General features: G+C 45.6%; 2 protein-coding genes across 4 annotated transcripts in view; one reads left to right on the forward strand and one right to left on the reverse strand.

The window, feature by feature from the left end:
- LOC128758686 (RNA polymerase II elongation factor ELL2-like) overlaps positions 1–14,428 on the reverse strand; it is a 59,501-nt gene that overhangs the window by 33,290 nt on the left and 11,783 nt on the right. For 2 of the 3 annotated variants that reach the window (XM_053864905.1, XM_053864902.1), the window contains exon 2: positions 5,813–5,920. The gene's annotated coding sequence lies outside the window, so the exon portion shown is untranslated. Of the gene's footprint in view, positions 1–5,812; positions 5,921–7,191; positions 7,231–14,428 lie in introns of those variants that run through there. The other variant, XM_053864903.1, reaches the window with a different exon arrangement.
- Positions 11,649–14,231, forward strand: LOC128758689 (transcription factor 7-like 2). Its single transcript, XM_053864908.1, has 6 exons — positions 11,649–12,296; positions 12,369–12,430; positions 12,771–12,830; positions 13,701–13,851; positions 13,912–14,019; positions 14,078–14,231. The coding sequence occupies exons 1-6, from the start codon at positions 11,886–11,888 to the stop codon at positions 14,120–14,122; spliced, it is 837 nt and encodes a 278-aa protein (XP_053720883.1). The 5' UTR covers positions 11,649–11,885; the 3' UTR covers positions 14,123–14,231.

A 14,428-nucleotide genomic window follows, 5' to 3' on the forward strand; every position in this document is an offset into this window, starting at 1 on the left:
GCTCCACTATACAAGTCTGCGTGTCAACAAACTAATGAAGGAAATGGTGAGCGATGTTCTCAGCTCACATCCAAATTTAGATTTCTATGGTTTGCTTAACTGAGTTTTGTGGCATTTTGTTGGTTATTAGATACAAATTAAGAACTAATCAAACAGAAGAACAACGTGTTACTTTCAACACTTCCACCGCTAATTTACCAAGGCCCTGCTAAGAGACTTCATGTCTAGTATCCAAATATTTACCATTGTATCATTGAGAAAGTTTTCAGATGGTAAAGGTAGTGTTGAAGTACTCGAGATCGGTGTCAAGACCACCTTTTAAGGGTCTCAAATCATCTTTATTTCCTATTCAAGACCAGTCGAGACCCACAGAGAACACTGTAATAATTGGTAAGCTTTTTGTCCAGTTTTGTTGAGTTTTGTCTTTTTTATTTATCATTGGTCTGAAACTGATCCACTAGAGGGCCACGGCGGGTGCCGGATTTAAGGATACCCAAAGACCAATAAGGTGTCTGAGGACTGTTGGGTGGGGAGGAGGATGGGGCACATTCACGGCAGCTTCAGTATCTTTTTTGTAGCAGCACGTGTCTGGCGATACTTGAGGCATCTAATTGATCACAAGGAGAAGTGAAATGGAAGAGAAGCTAATGTTCACGACTAACCAGGCGGATCAGATCCTCCAAAGGATCTGATGGACCCAGATACGGCGGCGTCCAAACCTGTTGCTTCAATAGACTTCCACAGTAGATAAAGGGCTACAGTCCATCGTGTTGACCCACTCAGACCAGACCCACCCCCAGCAGAGGGACCTACTTTTTTTGACGTGACTTGAAAGGTGGGGGGAAGTTGCTTTGGGATCGAATAGTAAGGACATATTTCATCCATATAAATGACGATAAACGTGTACTTGGGCGTTCTACTTTCTAATAAGATCAAAGGAAGTCAGGCCAATATGTGGATTGAACAGTGACATTGGAGGGCAGTCTAATGGAGGCTTTGTAGGACAGTAGTCAGAAGAGAGACTTTGCTAGAGATGGAGATCTGAGGACAAGGCGGAAGGCTTTGTTCAGGCAGCCTTGACAGCAGCCACCTGAAGAAGAAAATAGCGTTGGTGTGAAGCACTGCGCCTCCTTGGACTCCTTGCACAGCCGTCACCCCCAGCCTCTTCACCTCACCAAACCTCACCATCTCATGAGTCGATGGTATTGCGAACACAGCCAGAAACATGGCCGCTTTGGTCAGGACTCACGGTGGAATTTTCGTTTTTTTTTTTTTCAGCCTGAGTGATTTAATTTAGGATGAGACATCTTGTGACTTCAAATGCCTCGCAGGCTAGAGGAGGATCAATACGCAGAACCAGCTGCTCCCAGAGTATAATCAGTCGCCACTGACCGCACCAGTGTGTGAAGAGCAACATGTGGTGATATGGTACGAGTCGTCGCCTTGTGTTGTGACCCGCTAAGACCCAAGAACGACACAATGTCTTATCTGTGAGTTGAATGCCTCTCATTCTGCGCATGCTGTTATGGCTGGATGATCGGAGCGCTCTCATCCACAGATATACGCTGGGAGGCAGGGGGCGGGGGGAGCCTGCTAGTTTCTCTGGATGACGCACGCTGCCCGCTGACGTCATCCCCATTCACGGCAGGTGCCTTCCTTTTGCCACGGATGTATGGCGATGAGATTAGTGAAACTGACAGGGGAAGTGGAGAACAAAGGCAAACTCATGTTTTCGAGTGCCATGTGGCTCTCCAAATATATATTTATATATATTTGGTTGAACCCAAAATGACTCACACCTCTGGAAATTTTTAACTTAAAGTCACAGTACTTTTATTCAACCAGCAGCTTGTTTCTCATGTGGAAATGACCCACCCACTAGTGCAGGGGTGGCCAACCAGTCAGAAGCTAGGAGCCACTTTGTTTTACTGTGTTGCTGAAAAGAGCCACATCGTACAAACATGTCAGGCTGTGAGGCTCACCTGAACAGCTGGTCATGTGACTTAGCGGCAGTACGGTTGCCACACCTTTAGTTTAGGGAATGACAAAGTGAAACGTGGAACTAAGTGATGTCAATCATGTTGATCATGGTTCTGATGACGGTCCAAGTCCAAGTGAGCTGCGACTCACATTGAATGAGCTCCAAGTCCCCCCCGGCTTGGAGCACGTGCTGCAGGGTTTATTGTTTATGTTTCAAACACTAGTCAAAGTCTTTGAACAATATTTTGACATTTTGCCGGAATAGCTCTCACTTTTTCCTCTTGTTGCCTGTATAAACCATCATCTCAATCTCAGCCAGTTTGGCAGCTCATGCGGTGAAGAGCAGCAGGTTGGCCAGGCCTGCACTAATGGGATCAATGTGGAACGCCTGAACAAGAAGTGCGGCCAAACTACCTCCCAACCGTTCTCAATAGGCAATAGAGAAGCCTTGGCTGGCCTGCGGTTTCACAAAGGGCTGCAGCGGGTGCAGCTTTTTGTTCCAACCAACCTTTTCACCAATCAGGTGCCTGAAGACTGCATCAGTTAAACATCAGTCTGGTTCGTTTCAGAGGACACCTTGATCGGTTGGAACAAAAACCATTGGTTGCATGGCTTCACTGACGTTCTTCTTTAGCCTAGAGCAACAACCTGATCCTCATGTCTCTACCTGTATGTCAGTGGAACCCAGACGTTGCCACCAGCAGAGCCCAGATTTCAGCTTCCCACCACATCCTTTTAAGATTTTTCGCAGTGCGTAACATCGTACATGTTTTACCGACCCGTACGTGCAGCTGCAAGGACGCAGCCAGCTCCTTTGGCTAGGCCAAGACTAACCACAAACCAACTGCAGAGAGCTGCTGGTTTCTCACCGGCTGAGTTGATTAAAACAGCTGTTCCCAAGCAATCACCATAATTATGCCTGAGAAGAACACAATGTTCAACTGAATATAGATGGTTAGAAGCATTAGCTACTGGGAGATGAAGAACAGGCCTGCTGGTTGAACAAAAGTAATGTGACTTTGTGGGTTTTATATCCTGCAACTATTGCACAACAAGTGAGCAGAGTGGTAACAAATGAAAGTTGCTTCACTCGCATCCAAACTTGACTCAGAAGTCTAAACCCGGAACTTCAAGCTGAGAATTTAATGGTGCGTGTCCCCTCCATGAACAATGTGATTAGTTCTCCAAGCAGGAGATGTACCAGGAAATGCTGTGACTACGCACTGATCGCTGGAAGTTCTTGGAGCTCTAGGAGAAGCGTGGACCATGAGGGATTATTCCTGGAACTATGAGGTCCGATTAGTCACACACATTTGAGAAGAGCGTCGTTCCAGCTCCACCTCAAGAAACTGAAACATCTGTGAAGGAGCATCTTCCAGAAGCTTCACCCAGGTTGCTCTCGTTCAAACTGGCAATGATTCCAGGAGACAGCTGGATCAAGGTGGAGTTGCTGCACCAGAAGAGTCATCTAACCGTCTTCATGGTTCCACAGCATTCTCAGTCTCACTGGTCCAAACTTCAGTCGCCACCAATCTGAACCCAGATGTACAGAAACTGGCTTTCTGTGGTTCTCCTGTCGCCGGGGTGACAGAAGAGCTGGACCCAACAAGCCTATTGTTCTACTTTGGTGTCAACCCATTCAGCTCAGTCCAGAAACACACAAACCAGAACTCTGCGGTTACTGCCACTAAATCTTTGCCCACTCCACTGTTCTGAACTGGACTGAACCCAAGAGTGATGTCATCAACAAGCGACATGTTTTACAGGCTGGATTCATTCACACGTTTTAGTGGATGGAAATGTTTCATGTGAATTTTGACGTCATTTAACGATGGAAAGGTGAAACATCTCTGTGTGACACTGCACAGTGTCGTCATCAGAAGGTCCCCACCCTGACATACACTTGCAGTCGAGCTTCACAGTGCAGCCAAGAGGAGCCCTAACAGTCACGTATCTCTGTCCTTCATAATATTTGTCTCCACGTGTCCTCCTAGGGAAAAGGCACCCTGGATAGTTGTTACATCTCAGACCAGGTTCTGAGATCCATTATGTGCCGCGGGTCCCTCATGCTCAGGTTCAGCAGTCCTCTCATGAAGGGCAAAGTGCTCTCCAGTGTCCTGCCAGTCAGCTAATTGAGGCTGGTTGCCATGGAGGAGACTCCCACCAGTGGGCTGCTACTTTTAGTCTCCTTCACCTGGGAGTATGTCCAAGTTCAAGTTGAACATTTGGATTTATTCAGGTAAATATTACTCTTCCACTCAGGTTCTCGGTTAATTTTAGGACTTTCAATGTCTCTCTGCAGTATGTTGAGAAGAGAGAGTGAAAGACTTGGGGGAGTCGGTGGCCAGCATCAGTGTTTGTGTGAAGCAGCACAATGTGTCTTTCGGATTGGAATGGAGGGTTGGTATTCAGGAATGGAGCAGAGCTATTTGACACTGAAAGAGGAGAAGCGGTGTGAAGACGGGGCTTCTACAACATTAAGAACCATAACGTGGAAAATATCAACAAAAACAAATGCGTCACTGCAGCTGAAGAAGACGAGGACCGAGTGCTTCTGTGTGCATGTCATTAGGAGAAGGTGGCACTGTGAGTGGACAAGACTGTCTATTGAGTGAGAGACAAAGAGCAAACTTTCAGGATAAATGGTGACTAACATGCTCATTAGTGACAGTGAGGTTGGACTGACCACCTGTTCCGAGTTTCCCCCGGTTCACTGGGAAGATTACAGCCGCTCACCCTGACGACGCATGTGTGACGCGTGCGACACTGGTATAGTCTTTAGCTACAGCTAGCATTGGCGCGAGGCCTAATAGTAGCGATGAGCCAGCATGGCTATGACACCACACCACACATGAACATAGCATCAGTCCAATCATTTCATTTTCCACAAATAACCCAGGAACCTTGATATAATTGATACTGTGCCCTGCACAAGCAAATTAACATAGATTCCAACATAATAACAACACAAAACTTGCGCTGAGTACCGGCACTGATTCGCAGGTGCCAGGTATTGCCAGCGTATCGGTTCAAACATGAAAGGAGCCCATCCCTACAAGTGGGTGTGAAAACTCCGGGGATATACGGGCCCAGCATCTCTTGACTGGGGACCAAAATCTGCTTCATGACTCAATTGGACGTCCTCAGTAGAGGAATAGGAATCCACCAGACCGGGACTAGACACCCAGCGACCCTGAAAACGTACAAAAGACTGAATGAATTTAAAAATGTTTGCTGTTATTAACGATCAACCAAAGGTCAACTGCATCTGCGCTCAATGCAGCTTTGATGAAATTATCCTAATTGATGCCAGAGAGGCAAAGCTCTCCCCCATGCCCCTCGCGCCCCTGTTATCTCATCATGTCTACATTGTGGACATTATGCATTAGCTGGGAAATGGACATTACCTTGGCAACCACTTGAAACCACATCATCTGCACAATGTCATGGTCAGATCTGATTATTTCACTGAGAGGAGTCGTCGGTGCTCAGACGATATGGCAGACTATAGCGTGCACAAAGGAAGTTTGTCATACTGAGGATTCAAGTTTGTCACCGACCAGTCGATACCGAGCTGCTGCCGTGCAGAGAATACGTCTGACATGAATATAGAAAGTGGAAGTCTAATTTCTCTCCTCGGATGAGTGCTGTCGCTCCGGGCCACGGGAGGGAACATTCAATTAAACCGTATCAGAGACAAAATGTCACGCTTCACGGCACAGCAGTGGATTTGTGCTCGGCATAGTTACATGTGAGAGGCTTGTTCAGGACTCAGCGGATCAATTTAAGCTGGCTCCCCTGAAAATGTCAATATGACGGTTTGTTTACTCACAGCGCCGAGTTCCTTGTCTGTAGTGAGTGAAGCTCTGCCTGCTGAGCTGTGTGGCTGTGGAGCGTATCACGCTGAAGTGTGGGGCAACAGCAGGCCGACCGCTGATACCTGGAGAGTACAGTTTACTGAGTCAGAGAAGGAGTGCAGGGAGCAATAACCACATGAAAAACATCCATGATTTAAATACAAACCCAAATATCCGCAAGTGAGTCTGGATACAACTAAGACTCTAGATATCCCAGGCAGCATTGAACTCACTGTGACTCATAACTGACTCAGTGGATGTCAACACTTTGCCTCAGACGCTTGTGATGGAATTTGTCACGATATCTAGTTCACTTTTGACTTAATGTCAAAGTGAACTTCAAAGTCTCAGCTGAAGAAATCTTTTAAAATCAAAGCCTGAAAATTTGAAAAAACAAAACACTTTTGTGGATAGATTTGATTTTGTCACGCGTCAGCACCGTTCGTCCCTTTAATATTTGCATATTTAAAGCATTTAATGCCATTGTGTGAGCACACTATTCACTTTAGAAAAGCAAGGAAATTTAGGCTACATTTAGGTTTTTCGGCATGATGGCCCCTCACATCAGTCACAGTATATGATGTGGCCCATTTGGAAATCTAATTGCCCACCCCTGATCTGCAGAAAGTCGATGGTAGGGGTCCTATAGAGGAAGTGTGGTACAGTGTAAGGCAGTCAGGACCATTAGCGAAGAGTGTGAGGGTTGTGTAGGACACGCATGCAGACAGGTCGCGTGCCTGTTGTGGGACACAGTGAGACAAACAAACATTCACCCACTAGCTGTCACCTAAAGACAGCGTCACCTCTGTATTTTTCTGGACTGTGGAAGGCAACATGATTTCCAAATCACAAACACAAGTTGGATTCCTGAAATCATCTGAGATCTATATGACGCTCGCAGCATTGTTCATCTTCATCATCCTTCTCAAATTACAGCAGTAGGTCAAGGGCACGTCTTTGAAGGCCCCGGTGTGTGTCGAAGTACAGACTCTGACGGTGTAATGTAACCTGACATCATTGCGGAGGTGACCCAGCACTCGGGTTTTTCCATGACCCATGGTCGACTGGTGCTACAGAAGAAACCAGCTTCAAGTGTCTCCAGAGCTCTGGAAGCACCTCCAGACATTTGAACTTCAGAGCAGGCCGAGCAGGTGAGAGGAGCATGGAACTGCAGCACATGCTTTATTGCCCCTGAGACAGCACCACGTCTGCAGCGAGGACAACACCTTTGCCCCATTATGACCACCCTCATGACACGGTAACCCACTTTGATGCTCCCTCGCACAATAACAGCAGTGTTTATTGTTCAAAGCTTTATGTTGGCGGCAGAAACTCTGCCTGTGAAGTAGCTCACCTGGTTGCATAATATAGACAGCGACACTCCTGGGAGGATTCTGTGCGTCACAGGACGTTGATGAGTTGTGAAACACATTGACATGTTGAGCACCCGAGTTGCTTCAGACGGCAAGCCAATCAATGGTGGATAATTGAATGAAAGGAGAGATGAGTCGAAAGATCGAACACAGCGTTAGAGGCCGGCCGCAGCTCTGCAACTTCAGTTTTCCACTGGGAGGGAAGTGGGAATGTCATGGAATGCGACAGCGCTAGCTAGCTAGGGTTAAACAGGAGTTTTTCCACCATCTGAATCAATGTGCTCTCTCTCTCTATCTCCCTCCATATATATATATATATATATATATAGAGAGAGAGAGAGAGAGAGAGTTTTTACACAGGTATGTAGTGCATAGGTCATTGCGGCGTCTGCCTTTATTCTACATGGACTCTAAAGGTAAAACGGACCCACAATCAGTTTGTTTATCGCAGATTACAGACTAACATGTGAGAGACTCAGCAGCACCTGTGAGAGTGTTTTTGTGGACCAGACCGTCTCAGGTTCTTGGCCATCACAGAGGAATAATACACAAAACACAGGTTTAGTTTAGATACAGGAAACATAAAACACTGAACCCACTATTTTTAATCAGATATAAAATAAATATAAATGATACTCTACTCTCCGTAACTACATATTGGTCGTACGTCCAAAAAGACAGTCATGGACAAAAATTGGTGTCAGCATTGACTCCTCATGTAATGATCGTAAGGAAGCGCCGATGTGTGTACATGCCAATGAAGCATGCTTCAAGGGTTAATTTTGTTTTTTCAGAATTGCCATGCAAACATGCTCATCCTGTAGGTTTTGTCAATCCTGTACCATTGCCATCTCCTGGAGAGACTGATTAATGTGGGTTGAATCTGTGCCTGTGTTCGTGGCCTTCTATGCCTCAAGTCAGCTGTCAGTCCAGTCCCGTCACAGCAGGCTGTTGCAGTTCCCTCTTTCAGGCGCCGCTGAATTCCCTTATCAGTCACTAAATAAATCATGTGGACATTTTGCCAGCTCACCAGCTTGAGTTTGAAGAGCGTATCACGCTTGAATGTTATCACAATTATACACGTGAAGCAGAAACTCACACAGAGTGCCGAGATTAAATCTAGCCACCAATTATTGCGTTATGTGTGGAGGCCAGTAACTCCAGGGTGGAAGCAGGTTGTGAGGATGAGCAGCACTCAGCTGACTCCCATTCCTCCACAACATTCTTCTCTAATTTCACTCATGCTCAGGAGGAGATTCATGACGACTAGTTTTTCATCTGACCACAAACAACCTAATAATTTCATGACAAAATGTGCTTCTCTCCACCGTGTCTCCCGAAACAGACTGTGGCATCAGCAAGTCCCATCAATCACTGGGGACAGGCTGGCAGCGTGATGGATGTCGCTGGTGAAACCAGACAGAGAAAAATGCATTGTATGTCCCAGTTGTCGCTCCGACTTCACGCCGCCACACGTCACTGTTTCATGGTCGCTGCTGTATTGTAATGTATCACCGGAGAAATAAGGCCATCAAATGGTGGAGCACGTAGATTGGCAGGTGTATGGCACAAGTCGTGTTAGAAAGGGACTTTATCGTGTCAGTCGCCAACGTGATGTTGTCACCAGAAGGCAAGTAAATGAGATTGCACTGATGGATGGAAACGTTAAGTTAAAAAAACAGCATAGAAGCACAAAATTAATGATCAGTAAAGCACCTCCAGCCTGATGTTTATGCTTATGTGTTCAGATGGGAACCAAATCTTAAAATGTGATGAACAGCGATTCACTCATTGTGAAACTTCAAGTTAATCTGATTATTTTTTTAAATCGAGTCCTGCCTCTACAGGAAACATTTATGTCTGTTCCCTTACTAGGTGACACCGATGTCTGGACAGGACCCAATCTGCTGACCCAGAACCTGTGAATTTGGCTGCTGTGTTCATCGTGTACATCCATGCATTAGTTTGTGCTAGTGATGTGCTGATGAGGCTTCATGAAACAATGTCCTCATTTTCAGAGCTCACTAGATGGTGCTGTCTGCTTTAAGATCTTTGGGTTGGAAAAAACATTTCAATGAAACCTCAAATCATTTATAAATCGGGAGAGCCACCAACTGAGCTCTGAAAGTGATTATACTGTTTCATGAAGCCTGATCAGCACGTCACTAATTTGTTCCTAAATCTTAAAATAAAAGTAAAATGATTTCAGTCCCTCTCCACAGCATATATCCAAGAACAACTCTTCCATTATGATGTCATCATCCACACACCTTAGAATATCTGTCAGTAGTGATGGGCTGATGAGGCTTCACGAAACAGTGTCCTCATATTCTGAGCTCACTAGGTGGCGCTCTCAGATTTTAAAAAATGATGCGAGATTACATTGAAATGGTTGTTCAAATCCAAGGATTTTATTGCAGAGAGCGCCATCTACTGGCAATGAGAATACTGTTTCATGAAGCCTCATTAGCCCATCACTTTTTGTCACTATTTAAACATACTTTTATTTTGCAGACAGATTGTCAACTTCTGTTTTCCAAACTTTCCAATGTATGTTGACTATTTTTAATCTGTTTTGCTTCATATTTCACGCACATGAATATGAAAAATATATGTATATTTTAGTGTTTATTTTATCTGATATAAATAACCCTATGAGTCCCGGCTCTGACCCAGGACCTCCTCCCACCAGAAAGGCATCTGGGCGGCGTCTTCCTTTGAGCCTCTCATGGATGCCTGAGCTATCTCCAAGCGAGGGACCCTACAAAGAAAACTAATTTCAGCCATTAGCATCTGCAATCTTGTCCTTTCTGTCACAACACATGACCACAAGACGAAAAAGTTGAGGATCAACACTGAGTCTCTGATGGATGGCAGTGCTCATGAGCATGAGCTGATGATGTCAAAATAAATCATCTGGGTGAAGCTTGAAGCCCGCTCTTCCGATGAACCCCAGTTTGTTAAACAAGAACAAGACACGCCTTGATGCACCATGTAACTGGATTTGCTCGGGAGGAAATAAAAATTTGAATAGCAGAGGAAGCTAGCAGTCAAACCCACACACTCATGCGAGGCAACCCTTCCTGCATGTGATTCATGTTAGAGTTGATGACTTCCCTGAATAACCAGCATGAGAGTCTTCCCAGTGAAATCCTAAAGACCTCGACCAAACAGGTTCCTCCTCAGTGACTCTGTTTATCTGGAGGCATGATTGGCAGCAGGCGAAGTCGGTTAAGATCCTAGTAAAGTCTAAGCGCTGGCAAAATTACCAGGTGGTGATAATTGCACTGCGAGGCAAAAATAGTTTGCTGAAAGCAGGATGCTGCTGCAGTGAGAGAAAACAAGGCCGAGGCAGACGGGGCCGTCCCATGTCGCCAGCAACGCTGTAAAGTGACCGCAGTGTTCGACGGGCCGCTCCACAGGCGGTGCTGGTTCCTCTGGAGGGCTCACTGATCATCTGACCTTCTCAGGACACGTGGGAACTTTTGATCCTTTCTGATCCAGAGTTGAAGCGGAAGGGCTCAAAGAATGTTGATTCACCCATTTATTTTTTATTATCTTTTAATGAAATGTAAGTCAATATGTGGTTTACCTACACCTTCACTAAATTAAATAAAAGTAAAAGTGCTTAAACCAGACCAGCTCATGGAATTGTTGAGTGAATACGTTTTTGTATTGCTTTTGTTGTGAATAAAGACTATTGCATTTCCTAGTTCTAGTTCATGACCTTTAATAGCCTTTTAAACGACGCATCATCGACTAACCGAGTACACGTATTTAAAATAGGATTTAAGTTCGTGCATGAAGGAGAAAAACAGATGACACTGGCTGTAACTGGGTTTGTGTAACACGACACAGTAGTTTGCTGCCCTCTCCTGGATGATTCTATTAGCTACTTGAAAAATGACCCCGAATACATGCGTTTTTATGTATTTGTCTTGACTCGTGGTCAAAAATGAAACGCCCACTCTATGGATTGGTTATTCCGGAGTCACCCGCAGATGTGTACCTGGTTATATTTGTAAAGCTAAAGCCTAACTAGCTTAAACTGGTCGACATAGGTATATAAACCCAGGGGATGAAATCGTTGCCTTTTAAATAGACCAAGAAAAAAGTCTGGACTCGTATACTGTATGCACATAACAGTTGTGTACACAATGTACACTTGCCAGGCCAGGTAAACAAGTGTGGTGGCTTAGATCCAACCAAAGACGGTTTCTCCGCATTGACGCACATACAAGCCGCATCACTTCAGCGTCGGTGACGTCACCCGATGGAAACTTCTGATTGGCCGGTGAACCGCAATTGGCTTTGTGGGACCACCAATGATACGAATAAGTCTGGAGTACAACTCCAGCGCAACACATTTCACTTCAAACCCATGGTAAGTACTGAACCACTCAATCAAGTCCTCGAGTTAAAGGTGCCACATGAGGCTTTTAAAGTATGTTCATCACAGTGGAACACGCTAGTCACTTCATCATCAAAAACACGCCTTAAGTCTCACGTGATGAAAAGCACCTTCACCTATCTCCATCTTTCTAGTCATGAACCTCTTCTTCCCTGGGGTCCACATACATCTGACGGTTTAGGCTCAGGCTCAAGTCAGAATGTTTCTAATGCAACCGTGTGACAGGATCATTGCCAAAGCGTGAGGAGAAACCTGACTAGGCAGATGGAACCTCAAGAGAGTGAAGTGGAGCTGGATCTGGTCCTCTCCACACTCCAGGAAATGTTCGGTGACCTTTCACCTGCCTCTGCGACCCCCGTTGCCCTGGACTGCCAACCGCCCGAGTCTTCCACTTTAGAACCCCTGGTGGATCATCTCAGCAGGGCCGCCTCCTGTGGGCTCCGCCAGGACGACCTGCATGGAGGCGTCCCCTCGGGAGTTCACATGGAGCCGTGCTACGGCAGCATCTCCTCCAGGCTCACTCTGGATCAGCCTCAGTCGGGAGTGCTGATGGAGCCGGTGCACGGGTGCGTTCCCTCAGGACCCATGGCGGTAGGGCAGATACATCCGGTGTACTCCTTCCCAACTGGGCACCTGTGGTCATTGCACCACGGTGGTGTCTTTGTCTACAACCAGGTGAGCACTTCGTCTGACTCTGGATTCAGGCCTCTCTGCAGGGACTTGACTGGAATCTATATGTGTCTGCAGAACAACTACATGCCAATGATGGAGGTTCTACATGACGCTCCGCCAGGTGCTCCTTGTGTTGTGTAAGTACGCATGTATATATGAGGGAACCCTTTGCTGCCTCAAGTGCTCAGCAACATTTTCTTCTGCTTCTATCCTGACTTTTTTAAAGAATTTTTAAAGTCTCCATCCATCACCAAATCTCATTTAGTAGCCCTTTATGTTCAGGTGATGACATCACATATTCCTAACTAAAAACGTCCCCTGTGAAAGACAGATTATAATCCGTGTTATTTGCAGCAATTTATGTAATTTCTGTAATTAATAATATCAATTAACTTATTAAAGTTTCCGCGTTCATATGAACACATCCCTTGACACAGTATTTTATGAATATCTAATGATCTGTCTCCATGTCTGCAGTAACGGTGACATGATGATCAACGCCAAAGCGCCGTCTTACTCCGGCGTGTCCCTTCCAAGGTTGGTTTGTTTGCATAGAAAACACAGAGTTGAGGAAGCATCTTTGCAAATACAGCTTGTAACTCAATATAAAAAGGAAGCTTGATAGCGTTTATTAAAACAAAATAAAATAGTCGCATGTAGACACTGTGTCTGTAGATGGTCAATATTGTGGGTCATGTGCTGGTGTGTAGCGACCGGAGAGTTGTGACCTCCTTGGCACCAAGTTATATCATATCTGAGTTGTGACATTTGTCTTACATCCTCCTGAGTCCACTGTAATGGGGAGAACCGCTACTTGGGGGGTCCACTTGCTTACATGGTAGTGGGGAGTGTGTAACCTGGGAGTACGGATCTGGATTGGGAAGTTAATAATGCAATTTTTAGGCCAGGAAAAATGTAATTGGCCAAATTACAATTACAAAAAAAATTAAAATGATCCAAAAAGTTGTTAAATGACTTGATTCAGCACAAAATATGGACGTAGCTTAACTCCCAGGAAGTTAAAGCAAATTATAGGGAGACTTTTTCATTAACATTTCACAGTTAACAGTGCTGCACAGCTGTTTAAAAGCTTCTGAATGTAAAGTCATGTTAATAACTGTACTAATATTTGGTGCCACATTTCGATCCACAAGTCAGTGCAACAGCTACCCTTGGAACCCCTCGAGCCATGAAATCTGATTTTACATTATACAGATTCAAATGGAGGCAGTCACCAGAACATGAGCACTAACACTCTGAGTGAAAACATCATTTCAAAGTGCCTAGTTCTATCAGCTCAGATAAACATGTCCTGTCACTGTTAGCACTGACCAATTTTCAGTGTTTGGGAGCTCACCAAAGTAATGGAATCAAACCTGTCTCACGGGTGTTGACTGCGCCTCTCAGGCACCAGCCGTCTGATCAGCAGAAGAGTGGGCCCTACATCAGGAGACCACCCAACGCCTTCATGATCTTCATGAGGGAGAACAGAGCCAAGATCACCGCCAGTCTCAAACCCAAACACAGCGTGGAAGCCAACAGCATCCTGGGAAAGATGGTGAGCGTCTCCCCAAGCTGAAGTGCTCTCAGCAATGTTTCACCTCAACTGTTCCCGCAGTGGAAGTCCATGTCTGCGGCGGAGCAGGAGAAATACTACCAACTGGCCGCGGTCGAGCGACGACTCCACGCAGCGCAGCACCCGGACTGGTCCAGCAAAGACAACTATGTGAGCAGCGGCGATGACCTCACTCATATGGGGAAGCTTACAATGGTCTTCTGTGCAGGGGAAGAAGATGAAGAGGTACAGGGGCAAAGCTGCGCGGCCTTGAAGGACCTCTCAACAATTCTCCTTTTCATCTACTCTCTTCACTGGATTCTCCCGCTAACTCCTGCAGCTCGACTCATCTCTGTTAAACATCAGCCCAATAATAAACAATAATTACCGTGAACATGCTTCTCAATGCAAATCTATCAATCAAGAATGTCTTCACATCAAACATCTAAACTGTCCTCTTGAGATCTGAGCTCATTTGAGGTGCATTTATTTCAATTGCAGGTTCACGTCCAGCTTCTCTGTCCCTCATCTATGTTCTCCCCATGCTTGCATGGGTTTATGCTGGCACTCCAGTTTCCTC

The sequence above is a fragment of the Synchiropus splendidus genome, chromosome 5 (genome assembly GCF_027744825.2).
Source record: "Synchiropus splendidus isolate RoL2022-P1 chromosome 5, RoL_Sspl_1.0, whole genome shotgun sequence".
NCBI classification, from domain to species: Eukaryota; Metazoa; Chordata; class Actinopteri; order Syngnathiformes; family Callionymidae; genus Synchiropus; species Synchiropus splendidus.

Coding starts and splice junctions, on each gene's coding strand:
- LOC128758689 (XM_053864908.1), top strand. CDS start 11,886: ATGGAACCTCAAGAGAGTGAAGTGGAGCTGGATCTGGTCCTCTCCACA. Junction 12,297..12,368: donor GTGTCTTTGTCTACAACCAG/GTGAGCACTTCG, acceptor ATGTGTCTGCAG/AACAACTACATGCCAATGAT. Junction 12,431..12,770: donor CCAGGTGCTCCTTGTGTTGT/GTAAGTACGCAT, acceptor CCATGTCTGCAG/TAACGGTGACATGATGATCA.